Here is a 27330-nt window from a genome sequence, read left to right on the forward strand (position 1 = left end):
TCCCAAAGTAAAATTTCCATTGCTTACAGTTATGCGTATTGGCAGTGTATCTCTATTTCTGTGTATGTATTTACCACTGAAATATCTGCTCACTATCTTCCCACCCCAAGCCTTAACTTTACATTGTTCAATGATGAAATCCTGTATTAACACTAAAGAAGTGTTTATAAAACAATTGTTCATCTACTCAAAGTAAGACATTAATTCTTCTTTATGTAATAGATTTAGACATACTTTCAGAGTATGTCTAAATAATTTCAGAAAATGATTATAGGTATTTAGCTTTAATTTATACCTCAGACACCAAAGAACTGTAATAATCAAGGAATGTGTAAGTAAGGTTAGGAGATAGCAAAATGTAAAGAATCAAACTAAACTAAAATTAGAAAAAGAAAGCAAACTCAGATGCCTTGGGTATCTGGGGAAAAGGTCTCTGAAAGTTAAATAACAACTACCCTGTTTAGAATTGCTCACATCATGCACTCCATACTTGCAAAATACTAATATTACTTTGAGTGACAGACAATTGGAAAATCAAGGAAACTACTTTTATTTTACTATAGTCCACATTTTTGTAATTATTTACTTTTTTACTTATTTACTTTTTTTTACTTATTTACTTTTCCATTCTCTAAAGAATAAACATGCTTCCCACATTTCAATCAGCTAATGAATATTATTTTATATTTTGGAGATCAAAGCTTTCCACTTTTATTTATAGTTTTAAATATTCTTTGCTGTTAATATTTATAATTATTTTCCATGGTTGTCAGGGTGTGTGTGTGTGTTTGTGTGCGTGTATGCTCAATAATAAAGACTAAGATGTAACTCTTTCTCTCAAATTTTGTCCCCATCATAACTATCTTGAGTTGTTGATTACAATGTTAGCACAATGTCTTGACTGGCTTATAATATTTATTCAACGGATAGTAAAAGTTGTTTATATATAGCACTTTAATAGATTGTATCTTTCAACTATCCTTTCTCATTAAGCTCCTTTCTCCTTTACATATTTAAAACCTCTTATAACTTTTAAATTTTGACAGTGAAATTTGATGTACTTTTTATAAAACATTATTAGAAAATCAATGATGATATTAAGTTTGGGGATATTTTGAACTTAAATACACAAATTAAAAAAATCCTTATGCAAATTGACTTTTAATTGTTCATAAATAAGAACATCATACAGATGACATCAGAGAAATCTTTTACTCTTATAATGTGAATTTAAATTATTGACGTTATAATTTTATCAATGTCCTTCTAAACCTGAATTTTTTTGTCCATTTATTAACCAGCACTACACGTACAGTGGTGGACGAGTTCCTAAAACATCAGCCCTGTGACGTGTAGTTCAATTATAGCACCAGAGACAAGAACGGAACCTCCTGGCACAACAGCATTTGTATCCTATACACCCAAGCTATTAACAAGTCACACAACTCTTATCTTTTAATTGTGATAACATCTGATAAAAATGAAAGTTTCATTGGATTGTTCACATCATGCGCTCCATACTTGCAAAATACTAATATTATTTTGAGTGACAGACAATTGAAAAATCAAAGTATGTATTCTGTAATACCTCACACCATCATCGGAGGTATTTTTATTGAGCTTATCTTTGGAAATAAGGATGGAAGCATGATTTCCCCAGAATCAGTAAATCAATAAGAGTGATAGTTTTGACTTAATGCACACACAATGCTCCTCTTGAAATCTGTGAGCCCTGCAGCTTTAAACATATCCACTTACCTATAGAGTACTCTTCCACCAATGGTCACCAGGTTAGAAAAAACACTGAAGTCAGTCATGTTTGGTGGCCATGACTGTATGTTCAGGAAACCTACAAGTGAAGAGTAGAAAAAATAAATCAGAATATCATTGTCTTAGTATTAATGCTGATTTTTCTTGAAATATGGTGAAAATGTGTTGAAAGTTGGGAAGTGAGAAAGGGGTAGTGAACATTTCTATTTTTTAAGCACTCTATTACATATGTATTCTTCCAAGATTGAGTGTCCTACCCAATAAAACTGTATATGTTGAAAGGTTTCAGTGACTCAGTTTGATTTATTCTTATAAATGCAAAAATGTAGTCTAACTAGATAAAGAGAAAAATATAGTTTCAATTTCTCTGAAATCTTTTACCTCTTCATCTGTTTACTTACGACATCAGTGTCACCCTTGTATTCTAAGACATTTATATACATATCTAGCCTTTCTCACTAGATTTTGCATTATTTTATGGTAAGTCCATGTCTGATTCATATCTATGGGTCCCATATTACCTACTAAGACAATGTTGAACACATTACATGCTTAATAAGTATGTGCTAAATAAATGCTACATGTTACCTATTTTCAATAGTACTTCTTTTGAAGAAGTAAACAGAAACACATAGGTTCAAAGATCAGTTGACACTTGCAAGAGTCGTAATGTCAAACTTTCAAAGATACTCATTTTGTAATTCCATGGGCTTTCAAAATGTGCATAAAAGCTAAAAAGACACCATCTTTAAAAATAACAAGAGTTTTTACAAACTAAAATCTGCTTTGAAAATTAGTTGCTGATTCCAATCTTATGTAACTTTTTTTGTTTTGTTTTGTTTTTTGTTGTTATTTTGAAATGGAGTCTCACTCTATTGCCAGGCTGGAGTGCAGCAGCATGATCTTGGCTCACTGCAATCTCCACCTCCTGGGTTCAAGCAATTCTCCTGCCTCAGCCTCCTGAGCAGCTGGGATTACAGGCACGCGCCACCACACCCAGCTAATTTTTGTATTTTTAGTAGAGACAGGGTTTCTCCATGTTGGCCAGGATTTCCATCTCCTGACCTCATGATCCACCCGCCTCAACCTCCCTAAGTGCTGGGATCACTGGTGTGAGCCATGGTGCCCAGCCAATCTTATGTAATTTTTTAAAAAATTATATTGTTCATAGCGCAACAGTTGCAGTTTAAAAAATTACCTGTTATCTCTCTGACTGTCCGAAAGACATTCAGTTTCTCTGGGTCTATGGCTTCAATTGCATTGTAAGGGTCCCTAGAAAATCAAGAAGAGATGTAGCCAAATTTAAATTTTAATAAAGGATTGAAAATATGAGGAATGTGACAATATTTTATTCAAATTTAATTTTAATTAGCAGTAGGGGTGTTATCAATGCATGTTTAAATTAATCTGTGCTAGATGTGGAGGAGGAATAATAGGTGTTTTGTGGAAATTTTTGATGTCACAAAATATGAGATTTTCATCAAAGCCTATTCCAGACCTATAAGATTATTCAGCTTCAACTATTCTGATGAAATTCCCAAAGACAGCAAGCTCATGTGTGAACCATTTTATATTATTTTGTTTTAAAAGTTTATTCTTGATTTGGAAGAATATATATAGTCTAGAAATACATTATATTATAGTGAGAACAACTGGCATTTCCACTCCTCAAAGAAGTATACATTGCTATTAGTACCTGGAATTCGTAAGAAGGACAGAAACAAACACAAATAAAATTGACATTTTTTTCTGTAGCTCTACATTTATCTACTTGTGAATTTTCATAATATTTATAACATTGTCCAGAAGTCTCTCTTCATACAGATTACTTAGAACCATCTTGTTCCTATCTAGCTTATTCATATTCATGTTTATAACACAGGAACTATTCGCTTCCAAGTATATGAATTCAAGCAAGACTTCCAGTTTTTTTTTTAAAGAAATCCACAGTAAGTTTTAAAATTGTATTACATTAAAAGACATTTCATACTATCCTAGGTAGAGACCTCATATTAATATATACCATTTACAGACAGATTAAATTTTATCCATTGGCTACTTCTTCAAGACAGATAAAAACTTCTAAGAACAGTGATCTTAGGCTTTTTTAGAAGTATGTATCTACCTGTAGCAGCCAAACATATTTTATTCTTACTGTGGACATCTCTTCTTTTACCAGTCTCTGAGAACATTCCTTTTTGGTATGGCGAATAACCATTAGTGATCCACTATATGCAGCCTTAATAGGGCTATCAATCAACATGTTCCACAATCCCCCGACAAACAGATAGGCATATGGCCTATGTCCTGGGGATTTGTGTCTGAATCCATTGGCATTTATTCATGCCAGCATTCAAGTCTTGAAAAGAATATCAGTTCCAGCAACCTTGATCTCTGGAACCACCTTGTACTGGCTTCCTGAACTTGGTTCATCAGCATATTCTTCTCTACTGGAAACCATTCCACATCTTAAAAAAAAAAAACAAAAAACAAAACAACAACAAAAAAAACTTTGCTTGATTAAATTAGTGTTTCAAACTAAGAAGTGCAATCAATACAATGTACTGCTAGTTTAACATGGAGTGCTTTATACTAGGCTCAAATACTGGATATTGCTGAGGTTGGAGAAACACTATAAATGTGTTTCCCTATAATTCACACACAAACTATTGATTAAAATTTTCTCAATGTCATATTAATATCTCACAAAAGCTTAAAGTCTCAATTAAATGTTCTAGCAACTTTCTCTATTTACAAGCAAAGATATATGGAACAAATAACTATGCTTTTGATGAACATGAAGCCAAAAATGAAGTGTATCATGTAGGAAAACTCTTGCCTTCACTTTTTAATGTGCAAAGAATTTTGTATACAGAGGAAATATCAGCTCTGCAGTACAAGAATAAGCTTTCAACATTTGTTCTTTGATGAAAAGCAGAGTATAGAACAGCTCAGGTCGTATAATCAAATATCCTGGCTTTATCGAGAAAAACTCAAAATTCAGGGCAAGCACACAATAATGGGGTCAGTCCAAACCTTTACTGAGAACACTTCCATGTTGCCAGGAATGAAATGAATTCTGGAATGTTAACATGAAGCCCAGTGGACCACAGATATTTTATACAGTTAATTTTAGAGACTCAGGACCCTTGTCAAATAAGTTGACAGAATTGCACTCACTGATTTCAAAGTATGTCTTGGGAGTTGCATCCTATAGCCACTCGAAATACACAGTACTTTAAAACAGTTAACTTCCCTAACTAAATTCAGAGCCATGCAAAAGAACATTATGTCTACCCTGTCATTGTGTTTGGTGATCCAAAATAAAGCTCAGGAAAAAGAGAGAGAAACATATTTTCATTTCCACTGAAATCACTTTATTTTATCATTGAGCTTATTACTTCCCTTCCATTGTCTAGCACCATTGCAGGCTACTATGTAAACCCTTTCTTGCCAGTGTCTCATTGTGACACAGCATGAACATGCTTATTTGGTGAGTATTTTGTTACTCTAAGCACATGCACATCAACAGTGTAAAACATAACAAAACATGAAAGAAAAGTTTTCCTAACGATAACCCTAAGCACTAAGCTTTCCTGCAGTTCCCATTCTAAATAAGAAAATGAGTGCCTACTGCTATTTCTGGCAATGGTACTATTGTACTATAAACTAAACATGCCAATTAACTTTCTTGAGCCTAATTATATATTAACATTTTAATTGATGAATTGCCAGTAAATATATTTTGTGGAGAAACTTGTTTTTAAAAAGCGTAACAACCTCATTAAATTATTATTTTTGCATTTTATCAGTTAAAAACATCTCAGCTATTTTAATCAAACCATATGATCTCATTAAAAGCTGGTTAGTAAAATATTATGGGTAATGGAAATTAAGTGAGGTAAAACATTTCTTTAATTCACTGTGAGTTTTCTGCTTATAATACTCTGTATTGTTCACCTTTAAAATGTCTCTATCTTTATACACACACACATACACACACAAACACACATTACATTCATGACCACACTTGTATCTGTACATATATAACATGTCTAATTCTACTGAATTAACTCTATAGCCATACTTTCCTAAGATGAAACAGAAAGGCTTCAGAATATATGTTTCATGCTGGCATGACAGTGAGAATAAAGAATACATCATAATTCATTTATATGTTTGTCCTGGAAAATACCTTATCAATTATACTTGAGACCCAATTATAATTATTATTTTAAATATTCCAGGTATAAGTGCTATGATTAAAGACAAATAATCCCCTGAACTAAGAAGCATGACTCATTGTAAGGAAAATTTTGCCTTTATTTGGTTTCCAAAAGAGTCTATATAAGACTATAATCAAGTCTATAAAATTAATATTTGTTGCACAACATGCTGTGCTATAAACTAGACACAGGCAGTGCGATTTTTCCTTTCGACTGCCTTCTTCTCCTCCTGTTTTGTTTTTTATTGATTTTCATTTCTCTCTGTTCCCATCCTTCTCTCTCTCTCTCTCTCTTTCTCACTATCTTTCCCTCCTTCCCCACACTTCCAACCTTCTATTTTATACCATTTGTTAAGGTTTTACAATATGCCAGGCAGTGGGCTGAGCAATTCAAAATAACTTTTGTTTTTAATCACCACAACAAGCATAGGAAATAGGTATTTATTGTTAATCCATTTCTCAAGTTTTTTTTATTGGAGGAAACCTAGTGTTTGACGTGAGAGAAAGCCATGCAACTCAACACAAACCCTCTGTGGTGGAGCTGCAAATCACACTCCAGTCCACTCTGGATCAAATTATCCAAGAAGAAATCCTAACTCTCATTTTCTACGTTTATGTTTAAGACAAACTTGGTTTACCTTTCTACTTCTAATCCATGTAAGCTGATTTTCCCTAAGTATTTTTTCACCTGGATGAATGAGCAATATTTTTCTCCTTAGAAGTCTGGGTTAGTCTAAAGTGGTATTCTTCCCATAAACTTGTAAATGCATGGTCCTTACTGCCTGATGCATTTTTATTCATTGGACTACCTGTTTCCATTTTTTATTGCATTTATTTATTAAACTTTCCTCCACTCTGGGCCGGAGGTGACTATATATATGTGTGTGTGTATATATATATATATATAGAGAGAGAGAGAGAGAGAGTAATTTTATAACTAGTAGAAATCTAGAGTTTTAATAATTATGTTCTATGATGAACCAAGACTAAAATAACTATTCTGAACCTCACTAGATAGAATATTTTTGAAACCTTTCTACCCATGTTTTATCTGTAAGAATTTTAGCCTTGGAGGGTCACTTTTGGTGGTTTGCAATCTTTCTACTATCACAAAATTCTTGCAGTGTTTCTCAATGGGGGCAGCACCACCCCACGAACAGGAAGTTGGCACATCTGGAGAGCTGTTTCAGTTGTAACAGAGACTGGGTGATCCTATAGTTTACAGCGGTTATCACAAGGTTGTTAACTGTCTCTTAAATCAAAGGATTGAGTCATGTTTTATACAACCTTAAAATGTCCTACTAGACATTTAGGACCTCATATGTGCAAACTTCATGCTTGGTCATACTTTGGCCAGGTATAATTCCCTAGTTGTGTTGCTCCAATTTCACTTGATCTTAGCCAAAAAGTCGAGAAGCAATTTACTCCAATTTCAATGAAAGTCATTTCCCTCTTTCTTTCGTCATATAACAATGTGTCTGGCTAGTGGTTTTCTATTCCAGTGGTCAGCTATTCCTCTGCTTTTTATTTCCTGGTACTTCTTACACAAAAATGCCTTCTAATCTCATTTTTCATAAATCCAAACTTTCGTATAATTGGAAACTTGGCATTCCCCTAACAATATTTTATTGTACCTTACTTTTTCATATTTCTTTTAAAATTACAACTAGAGAATTATAATAATTAAAACAATATATATTTAGGTTACATTATCTATAAATTTTATTTCAGAATTGAAAAGTGGCAATTTTTTAATATATAAAAGTGGAATGTTGCACCTGATAAGGATAAAAACCACTTGTCTAATGCAATTCATGTGAATATGATTTCAAATCATTCCCCACAGTGAAAGGCTTGAGGCTAATTCATTTATTATTTCTAGGTGAAAGCACGCAATGTGAGTCAACTGGCTCTATCTTCTTATTTCTCAGAAGACATTATTAGCATAATATAATCTTACACTCATGTGGTATTTGGTTTTAAATATAGTCAAATTGTGGGTATATTGCCTTACTAAATGTCATATATGCATTAAATTATGAAGAAGCACCTAAATATTGTCCCAGGTCTCCTATGCAATGAGGCAAGGAGGGTAAGACAGCAATGTAAATGGATTCAGAAGGCCAGTGGGGACTATGGTAAAGTTGATTAAGTGTGTCCCATCTCAAAATGACTAGTGTTACTGATTTGCTTTGGCTATGTCCTCATCAAAATATCATATTGAATTGTAGCTCCTACAATTCCCACGTGTTGTGGGAGGGACCCAGTGGGAGGTACCTGAATCATGGGAGTGGGTCTTTCCCACGCTGTTCTCATGATAGTGAATAATTCTCGTGAGATCTGATGGTTTTATACAGGGGAGTTTCCCTACACAAACTGTCTCTTGCCTGCCACCATGTAAGACATGCTTTTCTCCTCCTTTGCCTTCCATCATGATTGTGAAGCCTCCCCAGCCATGTGGGACTGTGAGTCCACCGAACCTCTTTTTTCTTTGTAAATTACCCAGTCTCGGGTGTGTCTTTATTAACAGCATGATAACTGACTAATACGGCTACCCAGTTCCAACAAATTGTTGCCATGTAGGAATATGGGCCGACAAATACCAAGTCTATACATTTTAAAAGGCAAGTAAAAAAAAAAAAACATTTCTTAAGACAGATACAACAATTATGGGGTGGCAGCTACATACATACTATTATACTATCTAACATGGGGCTGTATTAAAAGCTACCTATTAAAATAAACAGATATTTAGCAATAATACATATAATAATTGATTTGAATGAAAAGAAACACTTTGTTCTATTGTTCTTGCCATTCCTATTTGGACATATTTATTCATAATATGTCAAATTAGTTTGCTTTTAGAAATGATCTGATACATGTTCAGAGTAAGATTTTGAATTAAAATATATGAGAGATATTCTTTATCTGTAGCCTGCAGCACTAACATTTAGGGATTAAGTAGTAATATAGATAAATAGATAACATACAATGTTAAAATACTGACATTCAAAGAATACAAACTTGTTTGTTTTCCAGTTAAAACCAGCAGGGGGTCCTGTAATGAAGGAGCCCAGATAAATCACGTTGCAATTTTTATTACCAAAATGAAATTCATTTAGCAGCATCTCTTACAGTGGTGCTAACTTCCCAACTTAAGGGAAACAAGACAAAAATAACACATCAGGACAAAGAATTTCTGGAAGAAGCTCAGGGGAATTTCAACATACTGATTAGTTTTATGTGAGACTTTTTAAAGGATATTAATTCATGTTTTCTCAAGCTAATCAATTAGAAGTTTGAATTAATTTTCCCACCTCAACCAATGATACTTTTTTCCCTAAACATATCTAAAAATAAGTCAAGCTTGCTGAAAACTGTGGATTTGAGGAGAATGTCCTAAAATATAATTTAGTTTAAATACAAATTTATATTTTTGACCTTAGTCACCAAACTAAAGTTTGAGCACATTCCAAAACTAGTATACTGTCATTGCTGGTGAAATCAGGCCCCTGCTTTTGTTGGTGAGGAGCATTAATGAAAGGTGAAACTCTTCAGGTTCCAGAGGAATCAAATAAACAAAACTAAAGAATCTCTTCAGTTTCGTCTACACTTTGTAAAATAACTTGCACAAAAATTTAATACTGACCCATGAATACCAGTGACTAGAAAGATCAAATTCCCATTGATCTTGGTACAGTTTATGAATTTGTCAATGTTACTGGAATCCACAGTCTGAGCTGACATCAATGATCCTGTGCCAATGCCATCACAAGCTGTAGAAACAAGACTCAGAGTTAGGGGATTGAGAAACTTATTTTTGGCCAATAAATCATTGCATCTTCATTATAAAATAGCAGAGTATTTTTAATTGTAACATATAAAATATATTACAAATTTTGTTTTCTAAAAAGTAAAATAATTATTCATTCATTCAACATTCACTACTGGTTCTGCTTTAAAAACTTGTCCCTGCATTAAAATCGAATGACGATGACTCATCAGAGAAATTACATTTTATATCAACACCCAGTATACACACACAACACATACATAAGTCTTACAGAAATTTTATAAATCAATACTCCTCCTAACAACATAAAATTATCTATTTTCTACTTTCTTTGAAAATATCATTTTTATTGATTTTGAAATGCTGGTAACTTTAGCAAAATGATTTCATGGCCTACATACTAATGGTCTACAACCTGCAATTTTAAGAACAGTGGTCTAATGGAGAATATATGTAAATAAAGAGTTCTAATGATGTGAATTATAACCAAAATCAAGGGCCATTCAAATATTTATGCTTAAATTGAACATGCTTTCTGAAGCTTCTAATTTAAACAAACAAACAAAACAATTTTTGTGTGTGGGTTGGGGGGATGTATAGAGAAAGAGAGAGAGGAGATAAGGAAGAAACAGAGAGGGAGAGAGAGAAAACACCATCTAAAAGTAAGTGTAGAGTTTGTCCTTTTCTAGGGCACTCCCTGATACTTTGAAAAGTTTAATAACATTCAGGAGATTTAGACTTTATTTTCATCTTGCTTAATTTAGGTTTCATTCTGGTGAGGAATTAGACTACCCACAGCTGGAAGAGATTCCTTCCTCCGCTAAAATTCTATGGCATGAATTATCTGATATATTTATTTTAAACTTATGGTAAAGTTTCTTGTCATTTCATAGATCTCATCTTTCAAAATACATTTTCAAGATCTGGAAAGTAAATTTCATGCCCCTCTGGATCTCTTTTTATGCTTAGCAGATAATTTTGTATATAGTGGCAAGCAACTAATATGTGTTGTGATGCCAACATAACCGTGTGAACTCCTGTTTTTTACAAAGCTTTTAAGATTTGCTATTGACAGAATAACAGGCAACTTTATTTCTGAGTTCCTATCAATGTTACATGTGCGTTTTTTTCTGGACCATTTCAGTAGATAAAATTCAAACTCAATAATATACAGTGCTATAAAAGTTCATATTTTGAGTAACTGTTCAAAATTATGGAAAGCGTGTGGGTAGGTTTGGTTGTGAGAGTGGGTTTATATTAAAAAGTTGGTCTACTTAAAAGTGAATTAAAAACCTTGTTATATAGGCCCAGTTCTAACTAAATAATCTGAGCTACCACTCACCTTTTGGGCAAATGTCAGTGCAAGGTTTACACATTTTAATCCCATTTTCTTCTACTTCCATCTTGGAACTAGGGCAGGCACGCACACAAGAACTGGAATCTACCACAAAGTTATCTGATTTAAAAAAAAAAAAAGGTAAAATAAGCATTAATGTTAACATTCAGCAAACAAGTTCAAAACAAGATATTTTAGGGTTTAAAAATGATTAGCATCATTGATAGTGTTTATGTATCTTACCCTTAAACAACTCTTTGTTTAAATATCTCAACCTGAAATTGTATTTCCAGTCAAATGCAATGTGTGTTAACAACAACTAGTACTTGCTTGGTTACTGCTCCACATATCGAATTGCCCCCAAGATAGAGTAGATTTCTTTTATATACTTAGGAAACTACGTGACATTTAGCTTGTGTGTGTCAATAGTTCCACTTCATTTCATGACATGACGCAAGTTTGAAGTCCAAAAATACTTCAAGTCCATGAAGCACAAATGAAGCTTAAGTTGAACTGCCTTGGATCAGAGTACACTTCACATCCAGGAGAAAATGCTCAAAATGTGTTCTATTTTTTCAGTGGAGTGCCACAAAACCTTTCTCATATTTTTATATGAAGAAACAAAATAAAATTGGAAAGGGTAGTACTTTGGAAAAGGTATATCAAATAGACAAGGAGCAGTTTGTTACCCAATACTTGGATTAAATGTCTAGCAGTCCAGTGACCTGGGATATGCCAGAACATCCCCTCCAAAATAAAGGACAAATTATTGCACCTAAAGGCTCTCATAATAAATAGGAAACACAATACCTGCTAGGCCACTCTGGTTTTAAAAGTAGCATCCTTTCATGCCTGGGAATATTGTTCTGGCACAATATGCAATGTTGTGGAATGCTTACAGCCTTGAGGGGTGCCCAAAGCAGAAAAGGCATGTGATGTATATCTAGGCTGTGATGCAAGCAATTTTGCTACTTGGGCCATAAAACCCAAGAGGCTCTATGATATTGGAAGCATCTATAGTGGGAAAATACGCCATGTAGATTTATGGCAAGTTTCATCAGAAAATCACAACAGAGACTTCTAGGTTTTTAGAGCTAAGCTATGCCACCTGTAGCATAGGATTGCACACCATTTAATAAACAGCTTTTGACATGCTTCTGGGTCCTGGTAGAGATGGATCTTGGGTCAGACCTTATAGCCAGAATTGCCTATCATGAACAGGGTTTTGCTATAATGTCACAATGTCATCATGTTGGGCAGGTCCAAGAGCATTCCATTGTAAAATTAAAGTAGGATATGTGTAGGGGCAGAAGCACAAGTAAACTGCATAAGCAAATGGTTAAGAGCCCCCCATGCCATCCACCACTGGGCTGGCCCCTCTCAGTCATCTCATACCTATGGCTGTGTGGGGGCTAAGAGAAGGCACTTAGGAAAAGCTAACAGAGTAAGACACAAAATAGACTAGGTATGTGGTACTAGCTGAAAATGGATGGCAGCTTCTCTGTCTGCCTTCTCACCTATGACTAGACTTGAAACACAGAGACAAGAGAAAATCTTACGAACGGGTATAATTCTAGGTAGCAAAATTGATTACTCATTTTGTATGAAAAGAGAAGTTGCTTGACCTTAGAATATATATGAAGTCATGAGCTTGTCCTGAGAGACGAAATACTGGAAAATTTGAGAAGAAAGGGAATCTGGGGCAAAGAATCCATGGGAGTGGGTACAAAGTATGGAAAAATTTGCATTCCAAGTCAATATCCACATGAAAGCATCCACCACAACAAAGAGTCACTTTGTTGAGATGATATCAAAGTCCAGTCTTGCTTTCTTCCCTTCCCCAAAAAGTGCTGATTTTGAGACTACTCCTTAATAACCTAATCTCTATCTCAGGGGAACCCAACCTGCAACAGGTGCATACATGATATTAAATAGCCATTCTTTCTTCAAGGTCTTGTGATATGGTTTGGATCTGTGTCCCCACCCAAATCTCATGTCGAATTATAATCCTCAGTATTGGAGGTGTGACCTGGAGGGAGGTGAATGAATCATGGGGGTGGCTTCTCATGGTTTAACACCATCCCCCTTGGTGTTGTCGTGGCAAGAGTGAGTTAGCATGAGATCTGGTTGTTTACAAGTGTGTCACACCTCCTGCCTCTCTCTTCCTCCTGCTCTGGCCATGGAAGACATAATTGCTTCTCTTCACCTTCACTGTGATTGAAAGTTTCCTGAGCCCTCTCCAGAACCCCTCATGCTTCCTGTACAGCCTACAGAACCATGAGCCAATTGTACCTCTTTTGTTTATCAATTACCCAGTCTCAGGTATTTCTTTATAGCAGTGTAAGAACCAACTAATACATCTTGGGAAATGCGTTACTATGAAACCCTTTCACATTTCTGCCGAATGGAATACACAAATATTATAATTAGTCTTATATCAGTTAGATTCAAGTTTTGCACCCAAATGAGTTTCAGAAAATGCATGTTTGGAGTTTTTAAATTTCAGAATTCTGGATTAGGAACTGTAGACCTGCATTTAGAAGCTTAATGTCCGACCGGGCACAGTGGCTCATGCCTGTAATCCCAGCACTTTGGGAGGCCGAGGCGGGTGGATCACCTGAGGTAGGGAGTTCAAGACCAGCCTGACCAACATGGAGAAACCCCGTCTCTACTAAAAATACAAAATTAGCCAGGCATGGTGGCGCATGTCTGTAATCCCAGCTACTAGGGAGACTGAGGCAGGAGAATTGCTTGAACCCGGGAGGTGGAGGTTGTAGTGAGCTGAGATCGTGCCATTGCACTCCAGCCTGGGCAACAAGAGTGAAACTCTGTCTCAAAAAAAAAAAAAAAAAAAAAAAAAAAAAAAAAGCCGGGCGTGGTGGCTCACGCCTGTAATCCCAGCACTTTGGGAGGCCAAGGTGGGCGGATCACGAGGTCAGGAGATCGAGACCATCCTGGCTAACACGGTGAAACCCCGTCTCTACTAAAAATACAAAAAATTAGCCGGGCCTGGTGGCGGGCGCCTGTAGTCCCAGCTACTCAGGAGGCTGAGGCAGGAGAATGGCGTGAACCCGGGAGGCGGAGCTTGCAGTGAGCAGAGATTGCGCCACTGCATTCCGGCCTGGGCGACAGAGCGAGACTCTGTCTCAAAAAACAACAACAACAACAACGAAAACAAAACAAAACAAAAAGAAGAAGCTTAATGTCCTTGTTTTCCCAAGAAAGCTTCAATTTGGCAAACCAAGCCATGTAAGCCAGGCCCATCAGAGATTTAAATTTTTTCATAGACAAATACTGAAGTGCTTTAAAAGGTAGCCTGTAGTTTGAGATACACAAACTAATCTAAGAAAGGAAGACTGTAAGTTACCACATTTAAAGTAAACAAGTCAGGTAATTTCACACAATAGGTCTTCATGTTTAGCCACTTACTACAGTTTGGAGTTGACAGCTTTCAGGTGAATCACTATAAGGGCTATAGTAAAGAAAAGGGGAATTCTCTAATTCAAATTTTCCTGGTACTTCTGCTCTCACCCAACCCTTGGGCTTCAACCTAAGGACTTGAATAAAAGGGAAAGCACCAAAAAAAAAAAAAAAAAAAAACTCCAAGAAAGCATAGTTTTGACTGTCTTTGGGAAAGGCATCCTAATTTGAAGGTAGTAGATTAGGTAGTAGTATAATGCGCTTCTAAGAAAAGGGAAAATATCATTTAGCCCCATCCTACAATACTGCCAAGCCCTCAGTTTTGTAAGGATGGTACATGGTGACGTATAGGGTGACTTTAGATAAGAGGTTATTAGATGAAAAGGACTGGTGTGAATATTGAAATATTTAAGATGCAAAATCTTTGCTATCTGGGGGTTAGTGTGTCTGTGACTTTAAAATGCTAATTAAGAGATATTAAACACACATATATATACATAAATAAGTCAAAGTACAATTTTTATTTTAATGGATATGAACGTGTTTCATAACAATGACTAGAATTGTGTTTTCAAAGCCTTTTTAAATAATCTACCCCTCTCGGCCTGGCGCGGTGGCTCACGCCTGTAATCCCAGCACTTTGGGAGGCCGAGGGAGGTGGATTAACTGAAGTCAGGAGTTCAAGACAGCCTGGCCAACATGGTGAAACCCAGGCTCCACTAAAAATACAAAAATTAGCTGGGCGTGGTGGCATGTGCCTGTAATCCCAGCGACTCAGGAGCGGAGGCAGGGGAATCGCTTGAACCTGGGAGGCGGAGGTTGCAGTGAGCCGAGATTGCGCCATTGCTCTCCAGCCTGGGTGACAGAACCAGACTCTGTCTCCAAAAAAATAAAAAATCTACCCCCCTCATCCTTATATCCTATCTCTTCGATTGTTATAATGGCTCTGGAAAGAAAGGAGGGAAGATATATATATTTTTTGAGACAGAGTTTTCTCTTTTTGCCCAGGCTGGAGTGCAATTGCATGATCTCAGCTCACTGCAACCTCTGCCTCCTGGGTATAAGCATTCTCCTATCTATCTCAGCTTCCCAAATAGCTGGGATTACAGGTGTGTGCCACCATGACCGGATAATTTTTGTATTTTTAGTACAGATGGGGTTTCACTATGTTGGCCAGGCTGGTCTCAAACTCCTGACCTCACATGATCTGTCTACCTCAGCCTTCCAAAGTGTTGGGATTACAGGCATGAGCCACCGTTCCTGGCCAGAAGATATAATTTTTATAACCCACATCTTAAAGAAGAAAAAATAGAGAACAAAAGGTGTTATTTAAAAATCACATGACTAATAAGGGAACGAAGCCATGATCCATAGCCACTCTAATCCCATGTCCCTTATACAGATTGAGTATCCCTTATCCAAAATGCTTGGGACCACATGTGTTTCAGATTTCAGAATTTTTTGGATTTTGTAATATTTGCATAAACATAATGAAATACCTTGGGGATGAAACCCTAGTCTAAAAACAATATTCAGTTTTTATGATTCCATATATCTTATACACATGACCTGAGGTAATTTTATATAATATTTTAAGTAACGTTTGGTGTGAAACACAGTTTGTGTACACTGAACCATCAGAAACAAAGGCATCACTATCTCAGCCATCAACATAGACAATCTGTGGTTGTTTGGCATCACCAGCATTCATAACACTAAATTTATATACTACTGATGAGCAATCATATTCTTACACTTATTCACACATAAATATATAAAACTAAAAAAAAACATGGTATACCACTAACACAGTGAAAAGACAATGTGTTCGGAATAACTAGGTATCACAGTAGAATCACCAGAATACCTGTATCAGCTGTGAAACAACAGCAACAACAAATAATGCAGGCTTTTAGTGTCCATCTATGAAGCTGTGTTTTGATTAAAAGGTTACGATACACTGTGTTTTATTTTCTTAGGTAAAAAGAAACATCAGAAACAGCTGAGAAACCAGGGAATGGGTCCGACAGGGATAAGGGGGCTTTCTGCTGGATGGCTTTTTAAAATGTTTCCTCCAGGGTCATTTGCCCATTAACAGTGAATTTTGTCTTAGAAGTCTCTTTTTGATTTTATAAACTCCCATGACTTCTTGTTCTGTTATGAATGCACCATGCTCTAGTCCTTCAGTGAGCCCATAACACATTTTCATCATGTCTTCTGTAGATAACTTTTTGTGCAATGTTAAAAACATTTTCATTGTCACTATTACCACAACTGCTTTGATTCAGAGCGACTTCTGCAATTTCACCATCAGTCAATGAAGGAACAACTTGTTATCAATGTTAAAAACTTCTGTGATATCCATTTTTTCCAGTTTACTGATGGACTCTGAAGGCATATTTTTTTCTCACCTGACATAGGGAATCTTTCCAAGTAACCACCTTTTTCCTGAACACAGTCATAGGTCAGAGGTTGTACCTGGCATGCAAAACTGTCTCTTTAGTTACTGTGTTCCAAGCATTGACAACAGCATATACAGCATCCTTCATGCTAAGCTTGTTTTGAAAACCTTCCCACACCCAGGCCTTTGTTCACTGCTGCTAGCATGCTGTTCAAGAAAGTGTCTTTGGCCAGGTGCGGTGGGTCACGTCTGTAATCCCAGCACTTTGGGAGGCCGAGGCGGGCGAATCACAAGGTCAGGAGATCGAGACCATCCTGGCTAACACAGTGAAACCCCGTCTCTACTAAAAATCCAAAAAATTAGCCAAGCATGGTGGCATGTGCCTGTAGTCCCAGCTACTCGGGAGGCTAAGGCAGGAGAATCGCTTGAACCTGGGATGCAGAGGTTGCAGTGAGCCGAGATCATACTACTGCATTCCAGCCTGGGTGACAGAGCGAGATTCTGTCTCAAAAAAAAGAAAAGAAAAAAAAAAAAGGAAAGTGTTTTTGTATTTACTTTTCATTGCTCTAAGGATAGTCTGTTTACATGGCTGAATTAATGAAGTCACATTTAAGGGAAAGTACACGGCATAAACATTGTTTTTGATGAGAATTTCAGCTGCAGGATGAGTAGAACAGTTGTCAAGGAAAAACAAAATCTTGCAGTCAACATCCAGTCCAGCTTCCCAGCAATGAGCAGGAGGTGCTAGTATAAAATGTTTGGGTGAAGCCAATAAGAAAAGTTGTTCCCGGTAACCGATGAATTTTTAGTAGCATAATAATTGGTAAGAAATTCACTCCTTGGAAACTGAGGATGCAAGCTTTTGCCTATCACAGCAAGTTTACATTTATGTGTGCCTGCTGTATTAGCACATTCCAGCCCAGTCATTCTGTCTTTGGTATCCTTCATTCCTGCAGGGGCTGTCTAATGAACTGTGGTCAATGTCTTTCTGGAGGAGCAATGTTAAAACAGTGATGTTTCATCAGCATCACAGAATTGTCCTGGTGTCAGATTTTTATCAGTGATGACCTTGGCAAACTCAATGATGAATTTCTCCACTGCTTTGTGATCAGCAGATATTTTGTCACAGGAATCTCTAAAGATTTAACGCCATGTCTTTTCTTAAATTTCTGTGTCCAGCCTGTTGAATATTTACAGTTCTCTTCAACTTTCAGTTCACCGTGCTGGATCTTTGCCTGTTTGATGATCAGCATACCATTATGTGGCTTATGTTCATCTACATGCTGACAAATCCACTCTTTCGGTACACAAGCAAGATCTTTATCATTAGCTTTATTCAGTGCTATTCTATTTTTCATTAACTTCTGCTATTCATTTTCAGCATAGAACAGTTTATCCTTCTGTTTCTTCAGGTCACACAAAGTGTTCATACCAACACTGTACTCTTCTCTTCTCTATGATGTTGCATACTTACACCGTTCTCCCATTTCTCCAAAAGCTTGACTTTCTATGCTATACATAAACATAAATGTTTCCTCTTATTTTTACCACCCTTACCCAGAGGGATAGCTGCAGGTCTTTTTGACATTTTCAACAATATCTCAACACCACAAAATGGCATTTTGGAAAACCCGTCATTGTGTGTCTGGCCTGCACACGTGCCATTTTATTACCTGTGGGTGTGCTTCCCTTTGGAAATCTGGGTATGCATGGAAAAGATGTACCACAGTCAAAAGGGGCTGAGAGTGTGTGTATGCGTGTGGTTTTTTTCCCTCTTGGGAACACTAAACTGTGTTGTGTGCATTTTGACTGTGACCTATCACATGAAGTCAGGTGTGAAATTTTTCATTTGTGACATCATGTCAGCACTCTAAAAGTTTCAAATATTGGAGTATTTCAGATTTTGGATTTTTGGATTATGGATGCTCAGCCTGTACTTCCTACTGTATCACATACACAAAGTGAAGTAAGTCACATTATATGTATAGCACAGACTATAAATAATTCTTTTAAATGAGTATATGGACATATATAGTGATTTTTTTTCAGCCTTTCCAATAGGAAATGTCCCATTGGTTACTCAAAGCAAAAAAAAAAAAAAAAAAAAAAAAAAAATAGAGTCAAGTAAATATCAATATATTATCCTGAATACCTGATGAAAGTTAAGTTGGTCCTTTTGAATCCTCAGGATGTTATCAATTTGTTTAAGATCCTTTAACATACCCTTTATATATATACATGTTTTATTTAAGGTTAATTTTCTATTAAACATATATATATATATGTTTTGTTTAAGGTTAACTTGATATTAAAAATATAATGCTAAGTATTCTAGTTATAAATAAGGAATCAGAAATAATTTTAGGTAAAAATCTATTGTTATTAGAAGCAGACCCTATTCATTACATAGCTTGCTGCCACTTAACTAATTACTTTTTTGGAGAAACAGTATGATAGGCAAAAATATTGTGGTATAGTAAAAACAGAAAGAGGTTTTTGTTTGTTTGTTTGTTTTTGAGATGGAGGCTCTCTCTGTCACCCAGGCTGGAGTGCAGTGGCACCGTCTTTGCTCACTGCAACCTCCACCTCCCAGGTTCAAACCATCCTCCTGTCTCAGCCTCCAGAGTAGCTGGGGCTACAGGCGCCTGCCACCACGCCTGGCTAATTTTTGTATTTTCAGTAGAGACGGGGTTTCACCATATTGGTCAGGCTGGTCTCGGACTCCTGACCTCAGGTGCCACCCACCTCAGCCTCCCAAAGTGCTGGGATTACAGGTGTGAGCCACTGCGCCCAGCCACAGTAAGAGTTTTATAACCTCAAATATGTCATTCTTTTGCTATGAAACTTTACACAAATCACTTTAAAGTTTTGGTTTAGTGTCTTTATTTATAAAATGGGGGCAATAGTATCTATACCCAAAGTACTTATAATATTCTTACAAGTTTCAAATTAAAATAAGCTTACATGAAATTCTTTTGATTTCAAATAATAACCTAATTAATTTGGTTATGCTTATTCTGTTACTTACGTGGACATTTCTTGACACAGAATGCTCCATATGTGTACTTCGCATTGAAATTGTGCTCCAGTTGAAAAGTGGTTGGATTGTAGACAAAGGTTTGGGGACACTGAGTAACACATGCTCCACTGTCATTGAAATTCATGCAGGCCTGCAACATAGCAAATATTACTTTCATTTACAAATAAACTTCATAATACTTGTTAATGAAACACTGCCAAAACAGGAGTTTTTTTTTCTATAATAATTCCACAAATATTACAAAATTTGATAATTTAAGAGTCATGTGTGTTTCCAAAATTTCATAAAACTCTTTTTTCCAGTGTCAGTAAATAGGAAAATTTATGGCTACTGATGCTCAAAGTGCTTAGCATGTATCCAGTAATTTCTAAACTGAGAATTGGTTTAAAGTTAGCTAATAGTGAAAAATTATTTGAGTTCACACTTATTCAAAGCATTTATATTTAGTCTTAAAGTATAGCACTGACAACCAAATCCCTAATTCTACAGGCTGGATGTCCACTTGAGCTGGTATTTTAAAGAGTTCCATGTCCCAAATGACATGTAAAGTACAATTATCACCACTGTCCTGTAAGAAAACATTGTGATGGTGATTTACATTGGACTTAAAGAAAAGGCTCTGGCTGGTGACTAGCCAAATACAAATACAGTGCATGTAATACCAAAATGTAAAGAGGTAATTAGCTATAGTTGGCCTGTAATTAAATAATATGATGTCATTTCTAGTATGGCTTTTTTCCTAATGCCTCTCCATTTAGTAAAAGCTACCATGTAGAAGACAGTTCATTTCTGCTGACTCATATATTTATATTCATAACTCAATTTATTAATATTTTCAAATTCATTTGGGAAGAATTAAAAACCATTTTATTACCTGAGAGGCAGGTACTTGATATAAAAGCAGCATATATGTGTAAGTACATATAAACATGTGATTAACAAAAGTGTGGATGAGCTAATTGTTTTAATTAATAAATTAAGCCATTTTAGGAATGATTTGGGCCTTGGAAAGCAAGCTAATATGAACTCAAGCTATGATTTACATTTAATCATAAATAGTACATATGGTTATTAATAAGCATTAATTTATTCTGTTTCCTCAAAACATTGCTTCATCAATTGTTGTTTTAGCAAGCACTTTATCATAAACATGACAATTCCCTTATGATGGTCTACTAGATGCATAATCAGAACGAGACTTACTGACGATACATTATTCACTAAGATGACACATTCTGGGAAGAATCTATTAAAAACCAATCTAGAAAACTCAGTAAGTTTTAATTTATGGTTATAAAATTTCATGTGTCCTTATAATTGCTTTACTAACATATTTTATGCAGTGCTGTACACAGATTGCTCAGGAACAAAGGAACATAAGTCAGAGGAATAAAACAAATTTAGCTTTGCGACAGCATACAAAACAACGTAACTTACACCAAGGCCTTAGTCTGGCATTCTTGAACATTCTGTACCAAAAGCCAAAGTGGAATCATTGGACCGTTCCATAAAAGTAATGAAATGATAATTGGAAGCTCACTCAGCACTGTGCTTATCATGATAATGGAACCATGAAAAAAACCGCAGTGCAAAACTTCTAAGAGTTTTTGCTATTGCTGTTTATTGTTGTTATTGTTTTGGAATTGTTAATGAAACACCTGCAGTGTTCAATGTCTTCAGAATCAAGCTTCCATCCTACGTCTGATGAAAGACAGAGGAAGCTTCTCAGTTCAAGACCTACTGAATATCTTCTTTAAATTTTTAACATTTTTATTTCCTTTTCTTCTTCCTCCCTATCCACTTCTGCAATACATATTTTTGTTTCACTATAGAATGAGTATAGAAGATTATATTCCTTATGATATTAAGAAAACTAAGAAATTACTGTCTATATCATAAGAGCTTTAATATATAGTTTGCTCATTGCTGGAATTAAGTGTCTTTTTTTTTTAAAAAAAAAGCTCAGTTCTACTACATATGTTTGCTGGATATTTGAGAGAAAAAAATTTCTGTGTTCATTTTCAACTATATAAACATTTGTGTATTTTTATGATTTTTAGCTTTAAAATTAAGCTGGTGTTCTGGGTATATGAAATTGAGTTAAATACAACTCAAAATTGCTGATATGTATGCCAAAGACAAAGAGTACTGTGTCAGGAATATGATATCAAAATATAATTAAAAACTGTCCCTAACAAACTATTTATAAATCTTAAACTTTTAAAATAATATTACCTTTAAAATATAAACTGGAAAATACTGAAACTCGTAAATATATCTTCTATAATCTTGAAATTTATATTCAAGAAATAAAATGCAATTGCTCCCACTTGCAGAACTCAATGATGCAACCACATAAACAGGTAATCACCACATTACTGGAAAGGATGTTATTAGATTATAAAAAGATATCTCAATATGTTCTCCAATGAACCTCATTTGTAACATAAATTATATCAGAAATATACAATTCATTTAATAGAACAATTCTAGTTAATCAGTAGACAACCTAGTGAGGGAATGACTTTGAGGAGGGCAGAGCATTTTTCTGAATCCTAAAGTGGCTAAAGTTGATCTGATTGTAATAAGACAAAGATTCAGTATGCCTGAATCAAATAGGGAAGGAAAGGAGAGCAGGATAATAAAAGAGAGAAATCACAGACATACAAAGCAGTCTGTGTCCTTAGGTCCTGAGCAGCCTCCAGCACATTCTCGATGGCAGCAGTCACTGACGTAAGGTCCGTAGCATCTGCCGTCACATTGTTCTGCACACACCGTCCTTGTCACTGCAGAAGACAGAGATAGGACCATGATCAAAGGCTGCCACCAAGAGAAACTCATAAGCTGAGTTCTGGAGTGACAATTTCTCACCCTGTCTTTGACTCAATTCAGCAAACATTTAATGAATGAGGTTTACAACTAGATCAAAATTTTTATACAAAAATCTCCAAAATTAATTTATAATTATTTCATTTTTATATTCTTTCTTGTTTCAGCAAATAATTACAATGCTTTATGACGATCATACAACTTAACAAGAAAGAATCCAATTTGAAGTCAGGCACAGTGGAGTGTGCCCATAATCCCAACTACATGGGAGACTGAGACAGGAGGATTGCTTGAGGCCAGTAGTTCAAAGATGCAGTGGGCTATGACTGCACTTGTGAATAGTCACTGCACTCCAGCTTGGGCAGCATAGTGGGACTCTGTCTCTAAAATTAAAAACAAAGGAAAATTGAGATAACTAAATGAGACATTTGGCAGGCTAGGAAAGGTGAAGTCAATTCACACAATGTGCATAGTAAGGTCCTAGTATAAGGTGTCCCCAGAAATGGGTCTAAGACTTTTAGTAGTCAATGCAGAAAAGGGACACATAAATGTTTAGTTAATTCACATAATATTTTACACAAGGAAAGAAAGGAAGGAAGGAAGGAAGGAAGGGGAGGGAAGGGATGAAGGAAAGAAAAAAGGAAGGAAAGAAAGCCATTAATAGTAAACACAATAAAAATCATCATTGATCTTTTCTTATAACATGCTTCAATCCAAGCTGACAGCATCATATCGAGGTATACTTTAGTAAAAGCAATACAAAAGGCTATCCATCAACATTATAGCAAAAAGAGACACAATTCTGCTTATCTCACTTATTCCAAAAATATTTTTAGGATATTTAAGGTATGAATTTTACAGGATATGTATAGTATATCACTTCATGGTTTCTGTATTTCCACTTCAGCCTTGTTTCTTCCTATATTTTCAAACAGATCTTCTAAGCTTTCTTTGTTGCTACCTTATCAAGACTCTGCCTCATAAACATTAGCATTCCCCAGACCTGTTCTTGACAATTTTGGGGGGACTATGGGCTCATTCCTGGATAAAAGTCACTCATCTTCTACTTAGCATACTGTCTACCAGTAAATGACTTTCAGATCTAGAATTGAGTTCTCTGTGGAGCTACAGCATGCATTTCTAGCTGTCTAAAGAAGTCCCCATTTTGATATGCAAGGTGTACAAAACAGAACATAACTCTTCTTCCCACACCCACTACTGAGTGTATTTCTTTTCTAAGTTCCCTTATCTCAATTAATGGAAGCACCATATATCCAGTAGCTCGCTAGTAATTTGCAATGTATTTTCTGTCTCCTATCCTCTTATCATCACTTCTCCTACCTAATAAAATTGCCAAGTATTAGCAATAGTTTTCTAAATATTCCTCAGTACTTTCCCTCCTCTCTATTCTAACTTTATTCAAAAGCCTATCTCTAAATGATTACATAGTGTTCTAAAAGTTTTCTCAGATCCCATCTTTTCCTTCCAGGTAATCCTCCACAATGCCCTAAAAGTAATGGCTTGAACCTGTAAGCCAACGCCTATAAATCAGTGTTGATTCACAGTATGAAACTTATGACCATCCCCGTACTAAAGGATTAAACCTTAAGCAAGAGACAAAAGCCCTCCATAAGTTGACCACCATCTCTGCCCTTCCAGGAATCACATTACTCTGTTTCTCACGTCCAGCCAGATAGAAATATCACTTGCAATTCAGTTGTGATTCTCATTGCTTCTTCACAAGGCATTTCTCCATGTTAAAAACCCTTCCTAGCTTCTCAGCCTAGGAAATACTTGCTCTGAAACCTTTCCAGACACAGCTCCAAGCTGAGTTATTTTCTCACTATTGCTTCTGAACAAGCAAGAAGATAAAGTTAATGCAGCAGTCTATGAAGTCTGAAGATCTAGGCTTAAATCCAAAATATATCCATGTTATATGGGCAAGTTATTTAACCATTCTGTATTTTACTTCACCATTTTTAAGATGGAGTTAGTACTCACCTAATAGGATTGAAGATAAATATACAGGTATAAAGTGCTTTACATGGTCCCTATTAACAGTGCTCATCAACTTAGATATTTTTATTGCACTTATACATTTGTATTTTTTTCAAGTTTGCTTCTACCTCACCCCAACTAACCTATGGGTTTATTGAAGTTTATTGTCTTACTTAAGTTTTAATTTTCAGTGATAAACACAGGGTTTGGTACTTAATACACAATATAAGGAAGTATTCCCTTCAAGTAAATAGGTAAATCATATATTGCCAATTCAATGGCAGTATCTCCTCAGGGCTTAATATATTTATCAGAGAGATAAAAAGGTGTATAGAGTTAAAGAGATAGGTCACTAAGAAATATAAAGAGACAAATATTAAAATACTAGGATTTAAATGCTCCTTAAATTCTGCTGTTGATTAGTTCATGATTTCATATTTTTAATTGGATCCTTTTCCATTGAACATGATGATGATATTCATAAAATAATGCACAATATTGAAAGATAAAGAATATTCTTCCATTTGACATGATCTAATTATTCTCTATGTAGTACAACCAATACAAACATCAAATAAAGTTTAAACTAAAATGGCACTTGGACTCACCCTCTGTCATGTTTTTATTTTGTAAAAATAAGGTTACATGCTATTTTTTACCATAAGCTTATAGAAGACTTGGAAAATAATCAAATTTTTATATCTGGGTTTGTGAACGTATATTTTGTATTTGCAATTTTGGTTACATTAAACTTCAAAATAAATTATTTCTTCTATTAGTATCCTGGTACAAAATTCTGCATAATAAATCCTCTTGGACTGTCCCTTCACTTTCTTTAAGTCTTTGACCAAATCACATCTTTGTATTGAAGTCTGCCCCTGTTTAATACTGAATTTTTCCCAATCAACTGACTCCTTATGAACCTTCATCTTCTTTTTTCTCTCTCTTTCTTTCATCTCCCTTCCTTCCTTCCTGTATTTTGTTACAGCATCAATTACCATCTAACATATTATTATTTATTCCATTTATTTTGTTTCTAGATGTATTACTATGTTTGTAACTGTAACTGGCACTTACATAGTTTTATTTATATTTGATACACACATTATATATATATGAGATATGTACCCAAACAATTTGTATCCTTTCATTAACTCTTCATGTCATACATTATGCTTATATTGATATTTCTATCTTTTAACCAAGTGGTATATTTGTTTAGATGCCCTAATTAGTAATTCATACAATATAAATGAAAATTTTTAAAGGAAACACTTTTAACAGACAGTTTTGTACAGAATAAATTCAAACACAATTCTTCTCTTCCAAATTCAATAAAGTGCTTCGATGCATCAACAGTCACTAATTAAAATAGCAGACATATGTTAAATAAATAAATAACTAGATTTGAAATGTGTTATCACAAGAGAGTTTATCAATTTGCTTCTATTTGACAGCTATTGCTCAGCTGGAAAACAATAGCATGGAGTCAACAATCTTATAAGTCACATCATATTTTAATCATAGACAGATATGTCTAAGTGTTACTTTTTATTTTTAACTCTATGGTGATTTAAAGTAACTAGACAAAATGTTTCAGTTTCTCTTTATTTACTTTGGTTTTTCCTGCCAAATGAGAAAATTAATGTAGAAAATAATTACAATGATAAGACAAGTAACCCTGAATGTAGTTTAAAATTATTTATTAAGTGTTCACGTTAAAATCATTTCTCTCATTGAGTACACTATTTAAATATGAAAATAATATTATACAAATATAATCCAATGTAGTACAATCTTAGATTCAATAGCAATTATTATACTGTGGAACTATTAAAATATTTTAAATCATTTAATCATTTGTGTGGAAAAAACTTAAAATTTTTGAAAATAGCAACTTTTTCCACATAGTATTCAAATATTTAATATTTTTTCAGGACACACGGATTTCTGATATTATATTCCCCTTTAGAAACATGCAGAAAAATTCCTCTAAATTATTATCCAAATGCAGATGCATTCCACAATTTTTATTTAACATGTTAAAAGGGAATTATGGCTTTCATTTTCCAAAATCAGTCTATAATTGATTTTTTTCAAAGTAAATTACATTCAACTTTAAATATAGGGCTTTTCACCATCAACATTTTTATATCCCTTAATTCCAAATGAAAATTCAGTAAGCATGAAGCATTTGGACACATAAAAGGTAGGCAAAAAGAACAAAACAACAAGCTTAATTGCTAAACAGTAATGGGGTTAAAAAATATTTCTTTATATTATTATATGAGACTTGTAATAAGAAAGAAAACATTCCCTTTGTACAATTCAAGGCTACATGCAAGACAAGTGGAAAGGCACCATAGAGTAAATTTATTTAGTAGCATTTTTTGATTAATAAGCATTATTTAATGTGAATAAACTCATCAAATTATGCTCATATTTTATTACGATGGGGACACAAAACAAAAAATAATTCCTGAAATCAATGAGATAAGTCAGCCTCTATAGGGAC

General features: G+C 34.9%; 1 protein-coding gene across 6 annotated transcripts in view; it reads right to left on the reverse strand.

Moving 5' to 3' along the window:
- ERBB4 (erb-b2 receptor tyrosine kinase 4) overlaps positions 1-27330 on the reverse strand; it is a 1171871-nt gene that overhangs the window by 330567 nt on the left and 813974 nt on the right. For all 6 annotated transcript variants that reach the window (XM_055379529.2, XM_019022670.4, XM_019022668.4 and 3 more), the window contains exons 6-11: positions 22656-22774; positions 19977-20118; positions 11134-11247; positions 9648-9774; positions 2969-3042; positions 1759-1849 (exon numbers count right to left, since the gene is read on the reverse strand). In XM_055379529.2, the coding sequence (XP_055235504.1) occupies positions 1759-1849; positions 2969-3042; positions 9648-9774; positions 11134-11247; positions 19977-20118; positions 22656-22774 (667 nt within the window). The remainder of the gene's footprint in view (positions 1-1758; positions 1850-2968; positions 3043-9647; positions 9775-11133; positions 11248-19976; positions 20119-22655; positions 22775-27330) is intronic.

The sequence above is a fragment of the Gorilla gorilla genome, chromosome 11 (genome assembly GCF_029281585.2).
Source record: "Gorilla gorilla gorilla isolate KB3781 chromosome 11, NHGRI_mGorGor1-v2.1_pri, whole genome shotgun sequence".
Lineage (NCBI taxonomy): Eukaryota > Metazoa > Chordata > Mammalia > Primates > Hominidae > Gorilla > Gorilla gorilla.